General features: G+C 33.8%; 2 protein-coding genes across 3 annotated transcripts in view; one reads left to right on the forward strand and one right to left on the reverse strand.

The window, feature by feature from the left end:
• Positions 1–1,776: 1,776 nt before the first annotated feature.
• On the forward strand, positions 1,777–17,677 carry LOC144973167 (nucleoporin NDC1-like). Its single transcript, XM_078915291.1, has 16 exons — positions 1,777–2,167; positions 4,776–4,896; positions 5,502–5,603; positions 6,156–6,321; positions 7,138–7,261; positions 7,727–7,835; positions 8,603–8,651; positions 11,141–11,276; positions 11,632–11,724; positions 11,989–12,250; positions 12,872–12,919; positions 13,314–13,363; positions 13,751–13,865; positions 15,498–15,598; positions 16,082–16,233; positions 17,153–17,677. Exons 1-16 carry the CDS (start codon positions 2,132–2,134, stop codon positions 17,214–17,216), a joined length of 1,728 nt encoding a protein of 575 aa, XP_078771417.1. The 5' UTR covers positions 1,777–2,131; the 3' UTR covers positions 17,217–17,677.
• A 6,169-nt stretch (positions 17,678–23,846) lies between these two features.
• Positions 23,847–27,500, reverse strand: part of LOC144973175 (putative peptidase C1-like protein F26E4.3) — an 84,913-nt gene continuing 81,259 nt past the window's right edge. The window contains exons 10-12 of one of the 2 annotated variants that reach the window (XM_078915304.1): positions 27,446–27,491; positions 26,725–26,894; positions 23,847–26,489 (exon numbers count right to left, since the gene is read on the reverse strand). In XM_078915304.1, coding sequence (XP_078771430.1) covers positions 26,177–26,489; positions 26,725–26,894; positions 27,446–27,491 — 529 coding nt within the window. In that variant the 3' untranslated portion in view covers positions 23,847–26,176. The remainder of the gene's footprint in view (positions 26,490–26,724; positions 26,895–27,445; positions 27,492–27,500) is intronic. The other variant, XM_078915313.1, reaches the window with a different exon arrangement.

A 27,500-nucleotide genomic window follows, 5' to 3' on the forward strand; every position in this document is an offset into this window, starting at 1 on the left:
GCTGAAACTGAAAGTAAAGTCTGATCCCTCCAAAACTAATTTTCAGTTCCTCTGAACTCCAAACTCCAATAATCAACACACCAAGACATGTATTAGTGGTACGTATTGAACAGTTTTTCTTAACTTTCGTCGTCTTTCTGTGGGAAACGAGAAAAGAATATTCTTGTCTTATATGTAGAAGGGGAATGTCACTGGTTCAGACCATTGTCTTAGTAAACTTATAGCTTGACCGCAGCCTTCGTTATAGCCCGACATTTCCTATTTAAAAAAAAAAATCTAAACAAACACGTCAATATGTACATGGTGAACGTGAGTTGTTGTTTGTGGCACTCAAGGAAACAACTGATCCAATTGTTTGAAATATTGAAAACAACTCACTATTCACTTTCTTTTGATGGTCGTCACTTTGTATTGTGACGTGATCTTTTGATCAGTGTAAGGCTATGATCGAAGGAAAGAGAGCTAGAGAAAGACAAAGAATGACTTATGTAAATAACCTAAGAATGGCCAAATGTGACGTAAAAAGCAACACAGATTTCATGCGCACAGCAGAGGATCGTGATTTGTGGAGACAGCTGACCGGCAACGTGCTCAAGAGCACAAGCCACGATGGATGATGATGAAGGCTATGAGTTTACAAAGGTAATGGTAATGTTTATAACAAACTCCTCTGGGTAGTGAAAATCAGTTCGTTAAATATATAATTTATTAATATCTTTGCGATAACATTGGTTGTATCAGAGTTATCTGATTGTCCCCAACGCACTTTAAAAAAGAATTTAGCTTTTATATAGCGCAATATCCACTAAAAGTGTTCAAAGCGCTTTATAAGGGGTCTCTGGCCAACAGCAACATTTAACATTTAGGACGGGACATGACGACTGTTAGGCGATATTACAATTTTTTTCGGACAGAGACGACGCTGTTAACGGCCAGGTACTCATTTTACACCTGAGTACGGTGAGAGAAAGTGAGTAAAGAGCCTTTTCCAAGGACTCAACTGTGCGCCGAGCGAGGCTCGAATCCAGGACATTCCGATTCGAAAGCGAGTGTCATACCACAAGACCACATAGCCGCACTTTAGAATGGGTTGCTAAGGGTAGTAATCATTAAAAACATCATATATAACTTATACATCACTATTTGCATCCCCTGGTAATTTGAACGATTGAAAAAAAAAATATGTAAAAATAACACGGACTGAGTCCTGCATTCGTTGTGTTATTACCATGAAGTTCTCTAGTTCACGATTGGTTATTACCTAGGTGAACAGACAGTATGTAAGAGCTCCATGGTTATTACCGACGTGCACTTATTTGTTGTGTTATTACCAATCACGCTGGTTATTACCGACTTGTATTGCAGAACTGATGACCCAGCCTTTTATTGGCTCAAATAATGATGACAACAATAATAAAATGAGATTTATATTTTATGTGCTCTAACATGAAGTTCTCTATTAGTTCACGTTGGTTCTAACAACAACAAATGTCACGATGAGAACTATGATAAGAGAAAACTATACGAATGAAGAGTTTAAAATTGCATTTAAAAAACCGTTATCTAGTTGTTGTTATCTTTAATAATTGCCCACAGTGGCTTTCACGCTATCGCACTTTTTTATAAAAGTTTCTCAAACACAACATTTGGTATATCTTATCTTTCTTAGTTCTGTTATTTGGTTATCCCTCTTTGTCACCATTCATCATTTCCTCGTCTAATAAGTCGCTAACGATTATCAATCATACTTTGTTGCTGTGCTACCATCGAGCTCTCACATACTGTTAGTGTTAGTTCACGATGTATGCTACACATTTGGATGAACACAGTTGTAGACTAAAACAAGTATGAATGAGTCAAATCAGTTAATTCGAAGAAGAAGAAGAAGCTTGGAAGTTCTCTATTATTAGTTCACACTGAGAAGAAGAAGAAGAAGAAGAAGAAGCAGAGAGCGTAGAATATTATCTCCGCTCTCTGGAAGAAGAAAGCGAAACGAAAAATTCACGTTTTTTAACTTTAACAAGCAATGGCGCCGACCATGGGAAAGTTTTAAAGTGGAATTTTGAGGATTCTCCTACGATTTTATAATTATAACTGTTGAGAAAGGAACTAAAAACAATCACAGGAAAACATGGCATCACCAGTGTATATTTGGTATACGAAGGAGGTATTATACACGGTCATTATATGTATGCTTATGTCTTAGAATGTGCCATAATTCATAAGTGAGTCTGTGTGCCACCGGCTAGATAGATGTCTTGTCAGTCTTTCTTGTCTAATCTTATTCTAATATTCTCATTTTCATTGTCTAAATAATGTCATCTTATCATGTCACTGGTGAGATCAAATAAGACTCATTAATAGTAATAGGGGTTATCCCACATTCCTTGTTATTTTTCTTGGTAATCTGGATTCTGCCAAATCAAAACAGGGCCTCTCTTACTAACTTACTCTTACTCTTAGTCTTACTTCTTTCTTGACACGCCTGACAAGCGTCATTTTCAAATTCACTTCTTCAACTCAACTCTTCACTCTTATTAAATAATTCAATAATATTAATATATGGCCATAGGCCGTAAGTCAATAGCATAGGCATATGAATATGAGTCTAGTGATTAACTTGCGAAGTTGGGTGTCTACTTTCTGGACGCTTCTTCTTATTTAAATTTAAATTTAAGGCTGTCATTATTCCCAGACACCTGTCTGGGGATAACAAAAATTGGTTATCCCCAGACGCATGTAGCAAGTGAGCAGAAAGATTTTATGCAAAATGCCAAACTAGGCGTGAAAAATACCAAATATTCTGGAAAAAAATACTAGTGGTTGTGTCCCAAAACAGTTGATATATATATATCAAGTGATATTTAACACAAGATGAAAGTAAATAGTGATCAAATGTCAAATCCAGCTCTTTTTAAAAAATTATTTTAAAGCAAATGGATCAATGAAATTTCTTTTGTTACTTTGATCTGAAACCGTCAAACTGGCAATTCGACTTTTTATTTTCAACCAGGAAGAAAGTTGTTAATCATCAAATCTGTTCATAGTCCACCAACCATTTAAATTTCACTGCCTACTTATCTGTTAACTTTATTGATCATCTCTTGTTTCTATAATTTGCTCATTCTGGCCACAATTTTGGGGATGACCGGGAACTATTTTTTTATTTCGCGGACGAATTCCTAGGCCATGGTGTTGTTCGCCCCAAAGCCCAAAACCGACTACTGTTATTTTCCTGTCTTCTTCGCACAAGACATTACAATTTAGTATCACATGTCCACAAAACTAGATCCAACAACATATTTTTATTCGAATCAGAGATGAAAATAACTACCAAAACAAGGAAGAAAAAATGGTGGAAATATGTTTAGCTCATATATGAATTTAAGATATTCCGATAGCGGTGTGGATAGACAGCTCAGTGGGTTAGGCCACCTTTCATTTTACTCCTTTTAGCTGCACAGAGTTTAATAAAAAAAAAAAAAAAAGAGGTGGAGGGAGGATGGATGGGACATTTATCCCTTTCAACGTTCTGTAAAAAGAAGACGGAATTTTAAAAAAAAAAAAAAAGTGACGTTACCAGGATTCGAACCCACAACGTCGATTCTGGTCAAACTTCCAGGGCAGACGACTAAACCATTCGGCCATGACACCCACTTCGAAGTCGACGCATATTGTGTATATGTAGTAACTAGTAACAACTGATTTTAATGTTGGTTAATTTTATGTTTTTATAGATATTTTATTAACTTTCCTTATTTCTATGTGCATCTGGAAACATTCCATATTCTGGAATGTGGATTATTGTTTAAAAGAGCGGAGTTTCAAATATGCGTCTGGGGATAATGAAAATTCGTTATCCCCAGACAGGTGTCTGGGGATAACGAATTTTTATTATCCCCAGACAGGTGTCTGGGGATAATCACAGCGTAAATTTAAACATACTGGGACAGTACACATGGCAGAGCCAGAGCGGACCTCTTTCCACTTCCTCAGCTGGTTCGGTGTCCATCAAGTAGATCCTGCTACTAGTTGCTACTGCTAGCTTCCTCACCAGGAAACTCGTGTTTTTTCTTGCGAAAAAAAAACACCTGTCGTGAACGGATTTCTCCATCTGGTTCACGAAGGTAAAGTAAAGAATAAAAAGTCTCCACCAAAGTGTGCGTTCTCCATGCCATATGCATATATGGATGGTTAAAAAATGCCATGCATCAAGGCATCTAGTGAATAGTCCGGTTATGTTCATCTGGTAATTAAAACAAAGTCAACACTTGACTAGATTATCAATTAATAGTAATAGACCAAGTAATGAATATCGTACTAGTAGTAGTAAGAGCTTGCAAGGAGAAAGGAAGATCATTTTTGTACCCAATAGTGACATCACAAACTCAGAGACAGAAATAACACAAAACAGTGAATGGAACTCACAGGGACTTCAAACAGGTTACCCAACATGAAAACAATTCACAACATCAACACACTTGAACAAATTGAAACACACAACAATAAACACATTCCCACACACCCTACTGAAATTAAATTCAAAATCATTGGTAATTAATTCTTCTTTGATTCACATTAATAAAATGAAAGATTTGACTAAATAGTATTGAGAGAGAGGGGGGGGGGGGGGGGGGGGGAGAGAGAAAAGACATGCTCATTTACAAATTTTAGTTCTTTTTTGAAATTATATTACCGTTGATTGTCAAAAATGATGCTTGTCTAAAGTAAAATCTTAAGACAAAGTAAAATCAACACAAATATTTCTCTTTCAGGTGTTCTACTGGCGTAGTTTGGCTGCAACATTGTGGTCTGTCATTTGTTTACCATTTCTCATTTTCTTGATGTCATTACTTTTGAGCATTTCACTGGCAAGTCCTCTTCTTTGGATCTCAGGTAATAAGTTGTTAGACAAATAACAGCGTTTATGTTGCATGCATATGTTAAAAAAAAAAATTGCTGTCTTTTTAAAAAGTTAAAATAAAAAGGTGAAAATTTTGTTGTTGATAGGGCACAATGAAAGACGTCACAGTAATTCCCTCATAGTAATGAAATAGAACAAAATGTATTTCTGCAAAGTTGAAGATTTACAATTTACAATTAAATGTTTTTTGTTTCAGCTCAAAATTTATGTTTTTGTTACTTGAATGTCACAAGGGTAGTTTTAACAATAATTCAATTGTAATTGTCATGTTGGTAATTCCTAACTGAAATTTTATTAGAAACTTGGTAGATCTTCCGTTTCAAATCACCAAGTTGAAAAAAAAAATTCAGTCAACTTATTTATTTATTTATTATTATTATTATTATTATTATTATTATTATTATTATTATTATTATTTTATTATTATTTATTATTATTATTATTATTATTATTTGGTCATAACTAGCAAAATGAATTGTAATGACTGAATTGTTTTGAAAATGTGAACAGTGAGATTGTTGCCTGTAAATGAAAATATTATTTTAATGCAATCATGTTTTCCACCTTTTTTAATCAGGTGCTCTGGCTGGATTGCTGTCCATCCGTTTCCTCTTCACTCTGATGACATTCAAAATTGCAGTGATCACTGTGACTTGGTTCTCTCTACCCTACCTTACAGGTTGACATGGTCTTATTATAGTTGCCTTCTGGCATTTAAAAATAACAACCCAAACTGTCTCCTTTATTTTTTTTGGACAATGATATGACATTACTCATTTTAATTTCAATGTAGTGAATATATTATGTCAAAGGGCATTTTCTCATGCCGGTCCAAATGTCTGGAATTCAGTTCGATTAGATAGTCAGATGGTAGATTACACCTCTTGAATCCTTCTTAGGTGAAATGAATTTATGAATAAATTATTTAAATGGATCATTGAAACAAATTAATATTTAGCCCTTTTCTGATTTTTGGAATTGTTATTGTAACATGTATGATTTTCTTTTCTTTGCCAATGTGACATTTGATTAGCCCAAATACAAATTATTAATATTATTATTATTATTATTATTATTATTATTATTATTATTATTATTATTATTATTATTATTATCACCATTATTAAAGGGTATCATACAAAATATCAATTTTACTTTTAAGTGTCCCCTGCCCCCAAAAATGGCAATATTTATACGGCAATTACAGAGTGATTTATATATTCCTTTTCAGTGAAGCAAGAAATCAGTACATCCCATCTGTCCAGCATATTGAGTCTATTCCGTTGGTCACGCCTGCCTTTGCTGGTGATTTGTCTACTGAATGGTGCCCTTTGTGCCTGGAGTGTTACCAGCTTCACTGGATCTGACCTCACTGACTTTGTCAGCACTCAGGAATAGTAAGCTTTAAAGTATCTTTAACTTTACTTCCAAGGCATGGAATCATGCCTTGTTTTTAGATATTCCTAATGCTACCAATGACAGGTCTTGAGTTGCCATTTGGCTTACACGTTTCATGGGTTATTGTGAAAACTGGGGGGGGGGGGGGGGGGGGGGGGGGGGGCAGTTCTCATATTGATGTATAAAAAAAAAACGAATTATGCTATAAAGTCTAATTGATCTAGGATACAGTGATGGCAGAATGCACGATTTTGACGTTTATATAAGGACAACAGTTCCCAGTGAGTATAGTCATATTTTTAACATAAATTGGTGATATTCAGTTGTCAATGAAACATCACTGAATTTAATGTCAGTTTATCCTCCAAAGGATTTTTTTCAAGTTGGCAGTTCTGAATGTGGGAATAGAAAATTATATTGAGACTACAAGTATATTTTGTACATATAATGGTTATTATTTTGTGCTTTTTTTTCAGCCTTCTGAGAGATTGTGAACATTTCACCATGCTCTATGTGCTCCACTATTGCTTCATTTATTCCTGCAGCAGGTCATTGATAGAAATAGAGCGACATTTCCATGTCATACAGTTTTGTATTTCAACATTTTTCTTATAAGAGCAATTCTTTTTTATCCATTTCATATCTTGAGGCAGAATATTACACCATTCAGTTAGTTCTTAACTGTGAGGGATCATAACAATTCTCCTTTATTTTCACTTGGATTTAATTTTATCTCAGATCTTTTTTATTTACCACAATGATAATTTTATATTGCTCAGAAAATGTTAATTGTTTTTTTCTTTTTTTTTTTACAGCGAAAAAACAGTCCTCAATGAGAGCTCTCTCTTTATCATCAGTTGTGGAATGTTTACAGGTTTCTGCTACTATTGTCAATTTTTCATTAGACAAGATTTTTATCTCAGCTTCCCCTGCATTCAGGTAATCATTGTTTTTCATTTTTTAGGCTTCTGAATTCATACGGATGTGCTGATTTAAATTAAAATGCTAAACTCTCACTCTTCTAGATTGCCAATTTGTCTGTTGAGTTGTATGTTTTAGAGAATAATGATTCAACGGGGGGAGGGGGGGGGGGAATGGCATGAACTTTCACAACTGCAATTCTTACTTAGTACAAACATAATGCTGTATTTTAACAGTTGTGCGTTAAGATGTCAACAAATGATCATAGAGAGGAAGTATTTATGATTTGCTCTGTGGGACTTGTTTAAAAAATAGAATAAGGTTACTCTCATTTTACTTTTAGAGTTCACTTTTTCAAATATATACTTACCTTCATATTTGCTCTCAATTCTATTAATTTCAAACAATTCATATGCTCTTAGGGCCAGTTTTATGTAATACATCATTGATCATATTTCGTTTATTATTCATTTTTTAAATCAGAGACGGAAAGTGTTTCAAGTACGGAGTGAAATGAGAACAATGGCAGAAAGAATTGCCTGGCAGACCTTGCACGTCATCAAGTATTACTACATTCTTTACTTCTTGTTTGGTAAGATTACTCTTAAAATTAGTGACCAATTAACAGAGCTGCCAACTGTCATAGAACTTCTTTGAAATTTCCGAAAATAAACTATGAATTACAGATACATGGAATCATATGACTTTATCATGGAAGTGGGACTGTTTCGATGGAAGGGTTAAAATAGAGTAAATACTCATGTACATATACATAAAATGTGGATTCTCATATTGATGTATAAAAAAACTAATTATGCTATGAAGTCTAAATGATCTAGGATACAGTGATGGCAGAATGCACGATTTTGACATTAATATCAGGACAACAGTTGCCAGCGAGTAATAGTCATATATAGACATATTTTTTACGTAAATTGGTGAAATTCGGTTGTCAATGAAACATCCTTGAAATTAATGTCATTTTATCCTCCAAATGATTTTTTCCAATTTGGCAGCAGTTCTGAATGTGGGAATATATTTATACCAACACGCTTTAAAGTATAAGTTGTTCATTGACAATTATATACTTTATTCATGATAAAATACTTTCATAAACAGACTTTTGTCATTTTTGAATTTATGACTTTTGTTAAGATAAATTTTTATTTCTGTTTCCTTTCTTTTAAAATCTTGTAAAATGCATAAAACTGATTGTGTTAGGAAGGTCTTTCATAACGATTGTTTCTTTATTATTTGTTTTTTATATTTCCCCATCCCTTCAGCCCTTTTAGACCAAATCAGTCTAAATAACATCTAAAAGAATTTATTTATTTTTTGTTTTTGTGAATTATTTTCAAGGTTCTGTACCTCGAACTTGGATCTGTACCTCTTTTGGAATAAGTGATGAGTAAGTTTTTATCAGTTAGAGTGGTCAGTAAATGATGAGAAATTTAGTATTCTGTCCTTGATAGTAGAAAATTATTTTTCTAGTCTCCTTACTATTGGGGCATCCTGTCTTTCTCTATTTTCTATCCTTAATAATTATATCTCTCAAATTTGATTTAACCGTGACATCTATCTATATTAATAAAAGACAGAGGAAATCTACTGTGTGTGTGTGTGTGTGTGTGTGTGTGTCGACTACAGGAAATACCAGACTAATATCTGCTATGAAAATTAGCCAGTTCGTTAACATATTTATCTTTCTGATGCAAGACATCAAGATTTTTGTGATTTAGGTTAATTTTACAATGACCCTATAAAATTTTTAAATAAATTTTATTTGATACCTAAGATTTACGATGCTATGATTCAATATGCAGTTTCACAAAAAAAATTTACTAAATCAAAATACACAGATACATACATCCTTCAAAAGGTAAAGCACAACAGTGAATATAGTGTTTTGATAAGTTGGCATTTAACAAGGATTATAAATTTACCAAGACCTTTACTCACTCTGTCCACTCTCTCCTCCTGTCAATGCAGAAGGGAAAAAATTGACGTCCCTCAGCTCTTTGTAATAGTGTTTAGACAGCCATTTTGGTGTTTGGTACTCACAAAATTCTATCAATCAGACTTTCAAGGTTACACATAGTTTTGTGTGTTGGTATGTTATATCTGGCTGGTGGAGTTGTGAATATTTTACATAAACACATAGCATAAATGAAAGGAATGAAGTCAACTTGAGGGTTTAGCTCTCACTAAAATAAATAAATCAGACCATAAACATTTCAGGTCACATATAGTTTTCAGGTTTTCAGGAAACCTGAGTAAAACCGGGAATTTAGATTTTATTTATCAAAGTCTTGAAAACCGGGAAAAACATGTGTATTTTGTTCAAAAAAATATTTGAAAAACCGGGAAATTTATTTTTGTGATAAAGGATCACATCAATTTTGTTTGAGGCCTCAGGTTGACAAAGATCTGATGTTATCAGCCCTGCAAGATAGAATAAAGTACTTTAATCACCTTGAAGAGAAAATGAAAGAAGAGGAACAAGTGAAGAAAGCTTTGAAAAGGAAGATCATGGATGATGATATTCAGGAATTGAAAAAGAGACGAAAGCTCTTGGAAACGAAGAATGCATTTTTTTAAAAGCAACTTGAAGAGGCATCTGAGGCAGCAGAAAAGTTAATGGATTTCACTCTTTTGCTAAGGCAAATATGCTGAGGAAAAGGCAAAGGATATCATACAAAAAATCACTCGATATTTAGGAGACATGCAAATCCTTGACTGATTGACATTGAGATAATTTTGGGTGGATTTTTTTTTTTGTACATATTGTTTTAATGTTGTTAAATTTCTTTTCTGTGAAACTTAGAATTTTGCATCATTAAGCGTATGGGTGTTGTGGGCGGTTGGCAATGGACAATGACAATGTATCTTTGATAGGCATTAGGCAATATGAGGACTCAATTCATCTCCCAGAGAATACCTTGGACTTTATTGGTAAGCTCTACGGAAAAACGGCGCCCAACTTTGAAATCCATGAAAATAACCTTAAAAAACCTTGAATTTAAAAAAAAAGTGTGGGAACCCTGAGTTTTGTGTATTCATGAATTCATGGGTAGATGTAAGTATTTTACCTAAATGCATAACAAAAACATTAATTTGGACCTATTCTCTTTCATTAATTCATGTATACAGCATTATCTTCTCTCTCTGTCTCTCTCTCTCTCTCTCTCTCTCTCTCTCTCTCTCTCTCTCTCTCTCTCTCTCTCTCTCTCTCTCTCTCTCTCTCTCTCTCTCCCTCACCCTCTCTCCCTCCCGCCCTGAATGAAGTTGATGTTACTCTGTTCTTTTTTTTTCTTTTTTTTTACCACTAGGAGAGTGATTTTTCTCACTAGATTTTCTCAATCAGACGATAAACGTTAAATGTTACACATAGTTTTGTGTGGTGGTACGATTGATCACAGGGGAGCTATTTATATATTTATTTGCATGCATGTTTCTTCAAGTGGTTTTTACACTTTAAAAAAAAAATTGAACTTTTATATAGCGCAATATCCACTAAATGTGCTCAAAGCGCTTTACAAGGGGTCCCTGGTCAACAGCAACATTTAACATGTAGGATGGGACATAACGCCTGTTAGGTGATATTACAATTTTTCAGACAAAGACAACGCTGTTTACGGCCAGGTACTCATTTTACACCTGAGTACGGTGAGAGAATGTGAATAAAGCCTTTTCCAAGGACTCAACTATGCGCCGAGCGCAAGGCTCGAACCTAGGACCTTCCGATCCGAAAGCGAGTGTCATACCACTAGACCACATAGCTGCACTTTCAGTGGATGTGTTGCAGAGATAACATAAATGTCAATGTCATTGATTAGGTTTTCCTCGAAGATGTGGGTTTTCTGGTGTACAATATTTCTTCATCAAATCCAATTTCAGTACTGATTTGTATCCCTTGGATTCCCTGATTGGCTTGATGAATCTTTCTCTGCTATGGAAGTCGTACTTGGTCTCTTTTGTTTTGACTTTTGTCCTATCTTTCACATTGGCCCTCACAAGAATCTTCCAAACCGAGGTAAACTCAGGCTCCTTGGCTCTAAATGACTACTTTTTTTACTACTTTTTTTCATGAACATAAGGTTCATTGTAAAATAGAATGTTCTTTTTGAATTTGTTAAATTTATTTTTGTTTGAAACTTGTTTTGTCCACATTTACAGGCAGCTGAATATTTAATCATAAATCTTGATTCAAAGCGATTATAAGACCTAAAGGGATTATATATATATACTTAAGAAGGCTATTTAAACTTTGCGAAGTATTCAGATGTCCTCTATTCATGAATACTATGACTGTATCATACATTTTACATCCTTATCAAATTTTAAAGGATTGTCATAACAATTATTTTTTTCATTTTTTTCCATGACAGCAACTTGAATTCCCAGTTACCACTGTAATGGAACAATCCGATGAAAAGACGTTGCCCGATGCCCTTGTTTGTTCATATTCTCCTCTTTTACAAGTAAAAATTTTAACATTTTTGATTGATTATTATATTATGGATTGTTAACAAAAATCTACAATACTTTCATCTTAGCCACATGTTTTTTTAACTTTGATATTGCATAATGATTAAGGAAATGCAGATGCTTGGATGTAGGGTAGATGAAAATAAAATGTGAGAGTCTTCAGAAGTGTTATATCTTAAGTATGAAGTTTTTGTTTTTTTGTTCTTGTTTATTGTTGGTAAGGTTATTTTGCTCTGATTTATTTTCCTTCTTTACAGCATTTGGCATTCTATGATCTGGCCTGCCTTGGGAAATTTGTATCTCCACGTTTGCAAGAATTGTTGAGTTTAAGCCAGCCTGGTGGTCATCCCAAAATTTGGATGTCAGTCAGTCAATCGGCTCTGTCAGCCATTCAGGAACTGGCCAATCAGGTCAAAGAAGAAAACTGGTCTATCATGTCTAAAGTTCCCATAAGCCACCATAGCAGTCACAGGAATTGGGCGGCGAATGGAAATGGACACATGACATACGGGTCTGCTGGTATGCTGGTTTTTATGCAGGGCATGATGAATTAAATGTAACTTGATCAGTTTATTGAGTTTGAATGAGAATATAACTCATTGATATTCAATGCCTGGTACAAATATATTTTTTTGACTCTTATAAAGTAGAGCTCATAGTCTGTAATAGTCTATTCCTGGATAGAGTACCTATTATTATTATTTATTTTTTTCTTCTCTTATGGGCCAGGTGACTACTATCAGTGAGTTCAGACTACACGCACACTGAAAGTATCAGTATTTTAAAAATTAAAGTGCAGTTTGGTGAACCAAATAATTATGTTTTTATGAAATCACAGGATGGACATGCTGTAACTTAATCTTACACATTTTGTTGTGCATGAGGTTAAAACAAATTTCTATATTGCTTTGGACCTTTGCATTAAATTTTTATCAGAATTAACTGTATTGCGCAGTTATTGCTCTTAACAAATTGATGATAAGTAGTGCTCACAGTATTTAACTCAAATTTGGATGGATAAGGCTGTAAGCTAAAAGTGTCAACATAGATAGAAAACAGATAGAGGTAGAATGACATTATTTACATTAATTTTCATCTGAATCACCACAATTCCTAACTTAATGTTTGTATTTATTACAGGAGACAGGTTGGATTCTTCTCTTACATATCGAGGGGAAGGAAATCCTGGTAAGTTTATGACTTCATAGTTTTTTTTATTTTATTTTTTTACAACGATGAAGAAAAGTTTGCTTTTGAGAGGCTGCGCTAACACTTCATTTGAATGTAAGAGATTGTAAATTTCAGGGCTTGTACATGTGTGGATAAGAATAACAGATATTGTCTTTATTGCCTTACTTCATGAGAGGTAATTACAGCTAGTCCAAATACTGCTATATTCAAAAGATTTCCATTGTTGCTAATTTTTCTCATACTAAGATATAATTTTAACCCAAGTCAGAGTCAAGTCGACAAGAATTCTGCTTTTCCACACTTATTGAAAATTTTAGTAGTGTTAACATCTGAAGTAATAGAATTTGTGATGCTTGTGAGCCTGAATTTATTATCTTTTGTTTTCTGACAGATTTCCATAGTGTGAGGGAGGAGCCAGAAAAGCCTGGTATTATGGCTCAGGTAAAAGATTTAAGGATCCTAACTTAACAATACTTTTATTTTACTGTTTTTATATTTAGTACAATGCAGTGACCTTTCATCGTAAAAGATTTAAACAATGATATAGATGCATTGTTCTAGATATTTATTCTGTTGTTATTTCTTTCTTCAGTTAATTGTCAGTCATCCGCTCCCCTCCCCTATTTCTTTTGTTTGCATTTATCTGAAGGAAAAAACAGTGCTAGTCAAATGATGTGTGACACTGAACTGGCCTAGGTAATTAAATAGATTTTAATAGGGTTAAAAAAAATGTTCTTGGCAGAAAAAGAGTACAGTGATGTTATAAAACCATGTGCTGTTCTAAAAAAAATCAAATAAATTTTTTTCTCCACAAATTGTGTTTTACAGTTAAGCAATCGCATGTCATCTCTACCCATCCTGTCACATCTGGTAACTCAAAGCCAGGACTCCAGCAATCGACAGCTATTTGTCTCTTGTCAAAAACAGATTTGGGCTGTTGAAAGTAAGGAAGAGATATCAATGTTTGGTTTTGTTTATGAAAGAATTTTCATAATTTCCACCACAGTGTATATGAATGTGATTCTTTGCCATGAGCATATCTTTCAAAAATATAGTTTGGACTGCCTATGTTAAAAGTGTTAATCATATACTTTTTATCAGACTCAAAATGGGTACAATGCTGGCCAAGGAACTTATTCTTGACTCAAATTCACTCAATCTTTACTTTAAAATGTTTCTGTCAGATTAGTTGGGCATATACCTGTTATGACTGTGATATTTACAATTATAACAATGCATGTTGGTAACATCATTCTGTAGATACATGTGATCATTTTCTAAAATTGTCACTTTTGATCAATGTGGTCACCGCTCAGTCCTGAGCATTAAATATTAGTTCAACACAAAGTGCTCACAGCATTTTCGGGATAAACAATAAGTTTAACTCTTTAGTTGACAGGCATTCTGGCACTAAAATAAATCCCAGTTGCCAAGCCTTTTTGGCAAAATGAATTAAAATTCAGTGCTCTCATGAAAAAATCACTAAAAATAAATGAATCATCATACCTTTCTCAAATTTTCATGGGTGCATATGAATGTATGTAGATACTTTGTGACATAATCAGATATGCAAGTAAGGCCATCTTGGAAACCTAATTAATATTAATTTTTTGTGTATTTTTATTCCCTTTGACATATATAAATGGATTTTTATTGTTGATTAGTGTTTGAAAATGGAGTACAGAAAAAAAAAAATCGTTCTGATATCTTTTCATTTACTGTGTTTGTTTTTTTATCTCTTTGAGTTGTTGCGAAAAGGTATATATGAAATTTTTTCTGGCAAAGCATCTGGAAAGAAAGAGTTAAAATATTTTACATGTATTGTTTCTTTCCTCTTCACTGAATCCAATATTCATTCTCCTGAACTCTCACTTAAGTAAATAAGCCATTTAGCAGGATTATATATCTCTCCATGTGTTAAAACATTCCAAATCCACTGATCACTATCACATGTTGCATTCATGCCATGCCCCCTTCTGTTTTGATTACACAAATCATCACCTCGAGCCCCCTCACCATCACTTAAACCACTTTCTGATTCAACTTCTGCATTCATCAATCTCAAATCTTAGTTTCCATTCCCTCATTCAGTAAAAAAATCAGCCCCCGGGTCAGAATCATGTCTATAAACATTGTCATCACTGTCTGGATCCATTGTAAAATTGTAAACAAAGCATAAGCATAAAAAAAAAATATTCTTCTCAAAAATATGTTTTCATGCCACTGTACACGATAAGAAGGATTGATAGCCATTAGTGGGTCACATGGCAGTCGAGCAGTTCGTCACGCACTCGTATAAATTATTTATCGGCCCAACATCGGTAATCATTTACTCCTCGTCGTACAGCGACCGCGGCAGCTAAAGAATTAAAGGATGTTGCTATGTAATATCTGATTATTCAGGGTGATCAAAAATGATCTCCCCTGTGTCTGAGTATGCTTTATTTTTCAATGGAAAAAATGCAAGGAACTGAATCCTATTAACATAATAATCATGTCAATTTTTATTTTCTTAACTTTAAAGGGATTTTGAAATGTTAAGTTATAAAAATGATTACAATTCTTCTAATTCCAGGCTTGTCCCACATAACAGTGAGAGCTTACACAGAAGACCGATATGGAATTGTTCAAGCATCACTACCAATTATATTCATGTCTCTTTTGGAACTACATGAAGTAATTTAAGCTGCTTTTAAATTTCTTCTCTCTCTCTCTCTCTCTCTCTCTCTCTCTCTCTCTCTCTCTCTCTCTCTCTCTCTCTCTCTCTCTCTCTCTCTCTCTTCCCTCCGTATGGTTATCAATACTCAATCACTTTATGGCTAAAAAGGAATAAATTCTTTTAGTTGATATTGATGCCGAGAGAATAATGAATCTATAGGCCAGTCTAGAAATGTCTCCAGTCAGGGATGAAAACATTTAACAGATCTAAGACAGGATTGATTTTATTGGTCAAAATGTCTCAGTCTTTCAGAAGATTTAAAAAAACAAACTTGTTCTAATAAGTCAAATAAATATTATTGCAATAATTAAATTCAAAAGGATGAAAATAATTCAAATTCACTTTACTGTTTTTCAAAATTTGCACATCTCTTCTTATTCTTTCTCAATGAAATTTTGAGTTCTAGGATTGATTTAACAATTTTCTTCTTTGTTCCCCAGTCAATAGAGAAACATTTCAAACTAAGTGCATCGCCAAGAAGATCCAATGGATCTGTCCACTCATCCACAGATTGTGTCATCCGATATAAGCTGCAATCTGTTCTCAAGTCATCTCTGTACCGTATGGTCAATACATACAAATCACATTTAGAGTAAGTTGTGAAGACACCGTATTCTGATACTACCTTTTCATTTTCATTTTATTTGATACGAGAGGTTTCCTTAAACTAAGAAACTCATATCAAGTCTCCTTTGAATCTTTCCAAGCCAAAGAATACTTATGGTAGCCAGCTTATTAAGATTTCTTTAAACCATACTCTCAATCAGATCTTATTAAGGTCTGAAGCAATCTCAGATTTTCATAGCATCTATTACCAGAAATCTGTTTTAATCCATCACATTACCAGTGACCGTCTCGTCTTGAAACATTCTTGTGGGGTTTTTTTTTTGTTTGTTCCTTTTTGTTTAAAGTTAATTTTTAAAATCATTTGCTTTGTTTTTTTCTTTCTTTTCAAATAATATCTTCACTGAGAGATAACAGTTCCAAAATAACTTTATTTCAGTTCGAATTTCAGTTTTTAAAATATAAGTTAGTTACTGTTTTTATTGTTATGTAAAAATAAATTACATTCACCGAGTGTTCCAAATTAGACTTATGCATTGGCAGATGTATCTGTATTTACTTATTTGTAACCATAAGTTCATAAGCTATTTTAAATAGCCACCTGCCTTAGTTATTTATTAAGATTTCACCAATTATCTGTGTAGTAGGCATTTTAAATGTGCATATTACAGTGCTGCTTGTTTTTTATTTGAAAGTGTTTATTAGCAAATGAAATCAATTTTTCAGGCTGAAAGCAGCAATAAACAATTTTGTTACAACATTAATCGACTGTTTGACAATAATACATTTATTCTTTTCTGATCAAAGTTGATTTCAAAATGTTAATTCTTTCTGATTATATTGATAGAATATTTCTCCAATAATTTGTTTTATATGCTGTTTTAATATCTTCCCTCTTTTACTTATATGGTTTATGTTCAATTGATATAAAACTTTGTTTTCTCCAGAGATATCAAGTTGAGACCTGACGAAATTAAGAAGTTGACATCTTTTATACAGTATACATTGTGATTCAGGACGTCAGATTTGATGTGCCAATGTGTTCAAATTAATAAAAAGCTTGTTGCTGAAGCTTGACGTGTTATTGCAAAAATGGACATGGTGCTTTGTAGTAAAAGATGAATTTGAATGTGTTTACACATAATGGAATGTACATGATAACGTTTAAAAAGTTAGTAGTTGAGAGACGTTGTATTAGGAAGTGTTAATGTGCCTATGAGATTTTTGTACAGGATGGTTTCTTACATTTCCCAGTGATGATCTTCCCTGGAATTTCGGGATTTGGGGATTTTCTCAGAAATTGTCCACTGATTTTTTGTGGCAAACATATTGCTCAGGTCGCTAAGTAGTGGATCCTGGGAAAAAATCATTATTATGTCTTCTATCATATTTTGATAAATATGCTCAGTTGCATAAATTTTTATGACATTTTATAACATCAGGCTAGACAGTCTTGTGCCAAATTTCAAAAGTGATACAAAATTAATGAAGGTCATGGATGAGTCGATGGTTGAAAGGGATGGGGCAAATTGGTCTTTTTTTTCTTTTTTCTAAGTAGCTGTAGCATGATTGTACAGTCAACAAGCTTATAAGTTATAGTTCTTTTTTTAAAAAATCCTTACTTTCTTTTTATTAACAAAAAGAGTCTGGCAAATTTGGCCTCTCTCTCTCTCTCTCTCTCTCTCTCTCTCTCTCTCTCTCTCTCTCTCTCTCTCTCTCTCTCTCTCTCTCTCTCCTCTCTCTCTCTCTCTCTCCTCTCTCCTCTCTCTTCTCTCTCTCTCTCTCTCTCTCTCTCTCTCTCTCTCTCTCTCTCCTCTCTCTCTCTCTCTCTCTCTCTCTCTCTCTCTCTCTCTCTCTCTCTCTCTCTCTCTCTCTCTCTCTCTCTCTCTCTCTCTCTCTCTCTCTCTCTCTCTCTCTCTCTCTCTCTCTCTCTCTCTCTCTCTCTCTCTCTCTCCTCTCTCTCTCTCTCTCTCTCTCTCTCTCTCTCTCTCTCTCTCTCTCTCTCTCTCTCTCTCTCTCTCTCTCTCTCTCTCTCTCTCTCTCTCTCTCTCTCTCTCTCTCTCTCTCTCTCTCTCTCTCTCTCTCTCTCTCTCTCTCTCTCTCTCTCTCTCTCTCTCTCTCTCTCTCTCTCTCTCTCTCTCTCTCTCTCTCTCTCTCTCTCTCTCTCTCTCTCTCTCTCTCTCTCTCTCTCTCTCTCTCTCTCTCTCTCTCTCTCTCTCTTCTCTCTCTCTCTCTCTCTCTCTCTCTCTCTCTCTCTCTCTCTCTCTCTCTCTCTCTTCTCTCTCTCTCTCTCTCTCTCTCTCTCTCTTTCTCTCTTTTTCTCTTTTTTTTGACAAAAATTAGTCATGATCCCTTGATCTAAAGAAAGGACAATTCATTAAATATTTACATCTCTAATGGTAAGAATGGATGTACAAGTAGTGATATATTCCATAATACGACATGTTTATGGTACCATTAATTTGGTTTGAGTTTGACAGATGGATTGAAACACTTTCCTCCTTTTTGACAAATTGCCATAATCATCACTGATTTCTTTAATAATACTCGTTTGATTCCAATCTTTTCTTTGTCCTTATATCATCATCCATTGCAATGTTGTTAATGTTGATATGAATAAAATCCAATTTCAATCATAAACAAAACTATTGCTTCATTATTTAAATTAAGTCATATGAACTTGAATAAGGTTGATATGCTTTCTTCGAACAACACATTCAAGTGGCTCAGTGGTTAACTCAAGAGTATCTACAATCGGGTCATCTTTTACACTTGTGGACCCTTTTTATTCATAAGCAATTTTAAAGATCAAATTCATCTCTCTGCATACCCTGTCCTTTGATTTCATTTCACCGGTATCAGACCTGCCAACCCTTCACATTCCAAAAGCGAATTTTTAGGGGCAGCAATACAGGGAGAGATTTTTTGACGGCATGTCAATTAACATTGGTCCACACCCTTGCTATCTTTTCTATTCCTGTTTATCATATTTCTTTTCCATGTGTTTTTTTTTCCATTTAATTTCACCTGTTTCCTGCCTGGTGTCTTTTGCTGGTAGGGACACTGGGTGGGGTTCCCGACCTCCCATAGTGGACAGGGAGGTACTTGCTGTGTCTTCTATCCCCCTGTATCTGTCATCTGCATTTTTTGCGGCCGCAAATGGCAATTTGCGGCCGCAAATATCAGGGCGATCCGCAAATTTTGGCAAATTTCCCAAAATTGGCAAATCGTGGCAAATTTTGGGGAAATTGGCAAATCGCGTGGCAAATTTGAGAAAAAAAAAGAAGCGAAAACAAAATAACAAGGAAAAAAAAGTGCGAAACTTGAGAAATGTTGCAGCTTTGCCTGGGCCCAAACCAAGGGAAGCTACTCTCTACGGATAATGATCCTTTAAAATCTTTGTAACAACGCTATTCATAATGTAGCCTCCTTAAATGTAATAAATTGTCTTTTATATATTTTTTTTTGTATCGCGTGTTAATTTTTACTGAAATGTTTAGATCTCCTCGGCAAATTTTTTGGCAAATTTCTTGGCAAATTTTTGTGGCTTTTTTGGCAAATTTTAGGTCCCAATTTGGCAAAAAATGCAGATGACAGCTGTATCTGTTTTCCAACATGATTTCTGCCTTTGTCTTGGAATGAGTTTACTTAGTTTTGTCCTGACCCTGGCCTGAGTTTATGGCTGGGAGGAAAACATTCGAATGTATAGTTATAGTTTTGAGAGATGATATTTTTTTCCTTGTAAATCATCTCTCTGTTATATACTGTTATTTTTAAAAATTTCAACATGTGATTTGTAAACATTTGAGTTTATTCCTCTTAGTGGGATCTTGTGCTGGTGTCTGGGTGAGACTTTTAGGTAATCTCAAACTAAGTACTTTTATGGTGTGCTCTTGGAATCTACATCTGTTCCCTATTTGTACCATTCCCCTTTTTTGTCAAGTCCTTTTAATTGAACATCTAGAATGTTTTTACTATCCAATTTTCTTCCTTTTTACTGGCGCTGATATGACCTAAATGTGTTGCAAGCGCCGTAAAACACTTATAAAAAAAACAGGAGACAGATAGTTTTCTCTTTTTGTGAGATTTTATTCCCCCCCCCCCCCCCCACCCCCCTCATTTCTCTTTAGCCTATGTATCTTTCAATTATTGATATGCACTGTGTAACCACATTTGAGCACCATTCTTGGGGAGATCCTGTGTCAGTGTCTTTTTGGGACTTGTAGGTGTGGCCTCAAACTAGACACAGATGGATTGCTCTTGGATCTGTTCTCTTTTTAAACTTGGTCTACCTTTCTCTTGGATGTTTGTAGAACAATTCTGTTATTTTATAAATTTTCCTTCATCTTTCTTTTTATGAAATCAAAATAACCTTCAAGTGTCACAAGCATTTTAAAATCCATTAAAAAAAAACAAAGTGAAGTACTGTTGAACATTTGTGATCTTTTATCAAGGATAGGTATTGAAGTTGAAGTGTAATCAGCTTTGCAAATGCTTTATGAGTAGACCCAAGCATATTTAATGTGAGGATGCATTCTTCATACCATTGATAAGTGATGCAGAAATTAGTAATTCTACTCAATATGTTTTAAAATTTGTTATTTTTAATTTATTCATTTTTTCTACAATGTCAGTGTAGTGATAGATATGCGAAGAGAAGCAATCTAGCCTAACTTGAAAATTTTAAAAATAAATTTAAATCAAGATGTTGGATTCAAAATAGATTTTGTTGCTAATGCATAACATTTATTTTACCATCTATGGATTAAGTTTGATTTGTTTCACTTTTTATAACTTCAGAAGAGAATGATTTATAATGATAGTGATAATGATAATAATAATAATAACGACGCTAATAATAAAGGGAATACACGAATTTGAGCTTCTACAAATGAATTATGCACAAAATGTGTATTGTATAATGTCTAACCCTGCTGAAGTAGGCTTTCTGTCTGACAACAAACCTACCATCTCAGTCTCATTGGATTATACACAGTTGTGAGTTCGATCTTTTATCGATTTTTATTGTGTATCAAGTTTTTACTGTCAACTATCTTGTGGAGACCATTAGTCAAAACAAATCTTGCCTGCAAATGGAGAGGAGTGGTTATTTCTAATGATGAGAGAATGTTCAAGTGTTGAAAATTGTAGTTGATGCATTTTGGATCAAGTAATCAATCAAGTAATTAGGCCAATGGAGCCGGAAGTTATCCTGGCTTATGACATGATAAACGCACTTAAAGCAATTCTCCACATTCTTTTGGATAGGACAATAGTCACTAAATATTTTCCACAAGATTTCACAGACCAAGCTATGTAATCACTTCTCTAGGCTGACAAAGGGTCAGAGACCATCTTGATCATCTGAATTATAAACTGGCTATTTGTGAGTAGTTAAATGTTATTTCAGTTTTGCCACGGGTATCATCATTTGGAACACCACTATTTAATAAAAGGTCTTTTCGGTCTCCAAATATGATGTCTTGTAATATAAGATTTTAATTAATTTGAAAAAAATTACATAACTTAAAATGCTGAGAATCTTTCAGACATGACATCAGCATCACTTTTAAAATATATAATTTAATTCTATCTTTATAAATAAGGAACATTGACCATAACGTTTTAATGTTATCTTTTATTCTATACAATACAAAATTAAAATAATCTCAATTATATATTATATTTTTTTTCGTTAGAAATATAACAGCAATTATAAGAGTATAACACCGGATATTATAATGTCATAATTTCAACTCTCAATAAATCATAGTTATACTAGTTATTACATTATATCACAAAGATACTTTTGAACTGCAAACACTCTACACAATACACAACTTTCTCATTGATATACATCATGCGTCATGTCAATCTATACTAATGCAATATTGCTTAAAATGACATACATATAAGATCAGGGATGCCCTTTTTTCGGCTAAAGCTGGAAAACTGCCTTTTTGAAATCTTCCGGTTGGCCTTGATAGGTATTGGTGGTGAGTTGTTTTTTAAAGATGAAAGTGTTGGTTTTTTAAAGGCCAACGGTTAAGGGTATACAAAAGGTAAACTTTTCTATTAATTAAGCTGTCATCTGCATTTTTTGCCAAATTGGGACCTAAAATTTGCCAAAAAAGCCACAAAAATTTGCCAAGAAATTTGCCAAAAAGACCAAAATTTGCCAAAAAATTTGCCGAGGAGATCTAAACATTTCAGTAAAAATTAACACGCGATACAAAAAAAAATATATAAAAGACAATTTATTACATTTAAGGAGGCTACATTATGAATAGCGTTGTTACAAAGATTTTAAAGGATCATTATCCGTAGAGAGTAGCTTCCCTTGGTTTGGGCCCAGGCAAAGCTGCAACATTTCTCAAGTTTCGCACTTTTTTTTCCTTGTTATTTTGTTTTCGCTTCTTTTTTTTTTCTCAAATTTGCCACGCGATTTGCCAATTTCCCCAAAATTTGCGGATCGCCCTGATATTTGCGGCCGCAAAAAATGCAGATGACAGATTAAGAGTGATACTCTTTGATGAAGAGAAGCTGTGTACGAAATATTTTCAAGTAATATGGTCTTTACGAGAAAAACTTTCAGGCTTTTTTGATTTAAGGAAAGGGCATGACTGTACTGTAAGATATAATTTAAAGAAGCTATAGGAAACCAAGCATACATAAAAATACCCTTTACAGTAGCAATAACTGTGCTATGATGAGTTTCTACAGTCAAATCTTGATCAATAATAATAGAGCTTACAACTTAAGAATTGTAATTTTTTTATGAATCCAGTTCCAAATATTCTTTTAAATAAGCTGAGCATAGGTAAGAATCTCCTAATTTTTTAGAGTTTTATATAAGGCATTATTTTACACCGGGTTCTTTTGATTTAAAAATAATTGAAGGAATAGGTACATGTGCCTTAAATCTCCCATCAATGTGCTTTCACTTTAGCCTCACTGAAATCGCGATTTTGAATTCTGCCTTTGACTAAATTATTTACTGAAAAAAAAGGGATTTTTACACCTACACTATTGTGAGGGCAACTCAATTGTCAAACAATAAGATTTCTTGAGTGCCAAGTAGTGTAGTGGTTTACATAGAATTGCTACCAATTGTTTTAAATTGTTGTTTATTCACTGATTGGGCAAATAATCTAGTCTTTACATGTATGATGGTGTTCATAACTTCTCTTGCCATGGTCATCTATTTGTAGTAACATGTCCTTTTTTACTGCTTTTTACACCCATTGGAAAGTAGGACAGCACTGAGGGATCTTCACTAGTCTCTGTCAAAGGCTAGCTGACGCAGAGATTCACAGGAGTGATTCCACATTATGATATCGTCTATGTCTGCTTTGTCTGCCTTGCTTATTAGTTGCATGTGCTTTGGAGTAAAATTTTATTAGGCTCATTTGTTTTTTAATTGATTATGACTCGGACCCTCGTGATTACTGCAAAATCTACAGTGTGCAACCTGGTTCAGAAAGAATTCTTCATACCAGGAAAATAGCATGAGTGATTATATTGTGAAATAAATTGGAAGGCGCAATTTACAGAACATCTATCTGTTTATCAAGGTGTATAATTAAGTATTCAAGTATTTATCATTTTTTTCATGTATACATACAGACACAAAACAGACTCTTCACGTTTTTGCCATTGCATTACATTTAATATATCTATTAAATTCAAATTGTATACGAGGTAAGAGAAAACCGGGAAAATATTTGAGTATAAGTACTTGTAAAAAAAATATCTTAAAATATATTTGTAAGGGCACTGTCATTTACAGATGATATTAACATGTATGCATTTGAAGATTTATTTAAAAGTCCTATGTGCTTAGTCATTGCATTTTGTACAAATACACATGAAATCTAGTTAGTCTTCACTCTCTGATAATATGAGTGGTCATTGGCCGTTGTTAAATTCTCACACACAGCGATGTTGATGCATGAACATATCAAATCAAAAAAATAATGAATTTACTTTCCCACACATTTGTTATGTTACAGGTTAAAAAGCTTGCCTCATGGACACATCCATGATGACGGTTATCTCATAATGAAGATACACATTATTGCATTTTATAATAAAATATTGTGAAAATTGTTTTTGTGGAACAAAACAATAATGGCAGTGGAATATATTACTGTTATTTGTGTGAGAAATGAATGAATGGGATATTGATGTCATGACAAATCTTATACACTTATTTTTAAACCATCGACTTCTTTTGACACAGCTGAATTAATTTGGAAATTGTAAATGTCTGCAGTTTCCCCCTTCCATATCAGTGAAATTTTCAAAACAGTCATCACACTTTTAGTAATTCCTTGGTTTTTATCAATATATAATATATGGAAAAAACACAAATTCTATTTGTTTTATGCGATTTAGAAATTTGATATAAATTGTTGCATATGTTTTGAAAATCTTTATTTGCTATTTTTTGCAACTCAATTCCTATTATAATAATCGTTTTATTGTCCAATTTTTATTTGATTAGTAATCTAGTGCATACATTCATTACCAATCTCTAAGTAATACAGAACAGATCTTTTGCAGATACAAGGAAGAAGTCTCTATCAAAAACATGTTAATGCATCATCTCTAGTTTCTACTAAGGCAACTTAATGATTACAGTCAAGTATGGACGTAATTAAAAAAAATATATATATACATTTAATAATAACACATTCATATGACATAATAAAGAAGTAGTGGTAGGAGTAGCATGAGAAATAGAAGAATATGGCCATCAATGGTTTGGGATAAAGTCCCAAACTTTACACAGAGGACAAATGAAAAAACTGTGTGATGAAAACTTTCTCTCTCAATTTTAACAGAGTTAAGCAGGTATGATCAGACCAAAATGATTATGCTGGCAAATGTCTAGCGAGGTGACACAATAGATTATAACTACAAGGTGGATCACATTTTTTTTCTTATTTAGCGCTACTTTTTGGCGTAGTAAGTCAAAGCCGATATGTAGTTGAAGGCCACTTAATGGAAAAAGCCACACATGGGAATGATCTGTCCATGACACATATTTTTTCTATGCATTCTCTGGACTGCACATCGGTTAGTTTAATGGAACAATCCCAGAATTTCATAACATTTGTTTGAATTTTTTTTTTTTCTAAATTAACAAGAAAATAATTTTCTTTCAAATAATCAAAATGAACGAGAACGAGATTATTTCATGCCAAATATGAACATAGAGGTTTATTATTTTATGGCAGTATGATTGAGTCTATCCTTTAACTTTTCATATGATTTGGCTATAGTTAATTCATTTGTGGGAGAACAATGAATAGGTGAAATGAGTACATGGCAGGACGCAGAGAGAAGTTTGTTGTATGTGACAAAGTATGCTATGTTTGATAGAAATTGTATAATTTGTTGAAGAGAGGGAGAATAGGGCACTGTTTAGTTCTACAAGTCACTCTATTTCTATTTCTGGTGTTATCATCACACAGTTTCTTTTGAAATTCTCTGAGTTGAACATAATTATTATAACATAATACAACAACGTTTGTTAACAAATGCAGAAGTTAGCGTTAGGTTATCACCGGTGTTAGTCAATCATGGATTTAATTAATTGGCAGATTCTTTGGGGTTTTTTCTTTGTTAAATTGAACGAAGTGGAAAATTATAGAAGTTCCATATCATACTTTAGCTAGAACCTGCACATGAGTATTTATGTCTTTGATGCTAGATGTTAATTTTTAGTGATTGAAGAGACACAGAAAACCTTAATAAAGATTTAACTTTTTTCTTTCTTTTTGTACTTGATTTTGAACAACATTCTTACAGTAAAATATTTTTAATTCACACCATTTGGTTGACGACCTCAAAAAAGTGGCCGAATACATCATTTGCACTAAGTTGATTATTCAAATAAATTAGCTGTAATAAAAACTCGGACGTTTGCCAACATTGCTTCATGTTATCTACCTATTATTTATTATTTAATGTCGAAACCTAGGGAAGAAGGATTTTAACCCTTCTAGATTGACATTGTTGTAGAACTGGGAGTAGTGCTTCTTTTTGCTCTTATTCTTCTTGTTCTTTTTCTTCCCTTTCTTGTGCTTCTTGGACTTCTTCTTGTGTGTTTTGTTGTGATTTTTGATCTGAGCCTTGTTTTGTTTTTGATGATGCCGATGCTGCTCTTGTTGCTGCTTAAGTTGTAGTTGATGTCGGTGACGATGATGGTGAAGATGTCTGCGCCGTCTTTGTCTTCTCGTTATCAAATGACGCAACTGGCGTCTGGCCCTCTGACCGCTGAGGAAATGGAGATTAATTAATATTGGCTAAATGTCTTCCTAAATTCCTTCTCATCCTTTACACACCATCACCTTAATCTCTAAAATACTTATTGTTGTCATCCTCCTCATTATCATCATCATCATGATCACCATCATTTAATTGCATCACGAACACCACATGATTTCTGTAACAAATTTTTTTTTTCTCCATATATATTATGGTACTCATTCTCTTTTGCTCGTACACCTACCGTAGCCTCCGTCTTCTATTCTCCAACAAGACTGTTCTAAGGAATTTATCTCCAGAGATTTTGCCCCAAACTCCAACCACATATCTCTCTATCCTGCTCTCGTCACTGCCTCTCAAGATACGGAAATAGCCGTCTTCTCCCCAATCTACACCCCATGAGTTGGCACAAATCTATGTTCAGAAAAACAAATACATTAATTTTCATACAAACAAACGAATGCATCGGATGAAATTTATATACACACAAAGAAACAGAAATGCTTATTCTTACAGTTCACACACCACTCAATGCGTCTTAAATGTTTCATATCTTTCCAGCTCACAGGAAAAACAAATTTTCATTTCATAGAGTTCATGTTTTTATTAAGCACCTTTAAAAAAAATAATGAACATTACTTCTGTTCGGGTTGAGTATGCTCATGTGTTTTAAGTGCTGTATACAGGAAAAAAAAACTCGAGGGCAAATTTGCAATCACACCATCATCATTATCATACCCTTACTCTTCATAATGTCACAATGTTGCGTGACGTTTTTAGAAGAGAATTATGTAACAATTTTTGTTATCAATGCCACATAGAAAAGTAACAAATACAAAGCTTGGATAAAAAAAAAGATAAATATGAAAGAATTAAAAAAAAAAAATTCAACCTTTCTGCTACTGGAGAGAGGATCATCATAAGATTATACAAATAACAAACAGAAATATTTGTAATTGACGTACCCAATACTTGAGGATGTCACCCTCCACTGTTCTCTCTGCTCCCCATCTGAAATAT

Source organism: Berghia stephanieae, chromosome 1 (assembly GCF_034508935.2).
Source record: "Berghia stephanieae isolate SIO BIC M18660-M18661 chromosome 1, UCSD_Bste_1.3, whole genome shotgun sequence".
Classification (NCBI taxonomy): domain Eukaryota; kingdom Metazoa; phylum Mollusca; class Gastropoda; order Nudibranchia; family Aeolidiidae; genus Berghia; species Berghia stephanieae.

Coding starts and splice junctions, on each gene's coding strand:
- LOC144973167 (XM_078915291.1), top strand. CDS start 2,132: ATGGCATCACCAGTGTATATTTGGTATACGAAGGAG. Junction 12,920..13,313: donor TCGAGGGGAAGGAAATCCTG/GTAAGTTTATGA, acceptor GTTTTCTGACAG/ATTTCCATAGTGTGAGGGAG. Junction 16,234..17,152: donor ACATACAAATCACATTTAGA/GTAAGTTGTGAA, acceptor TGTTTTCTCCAG/AGATATCAAGTTGAGACCTG.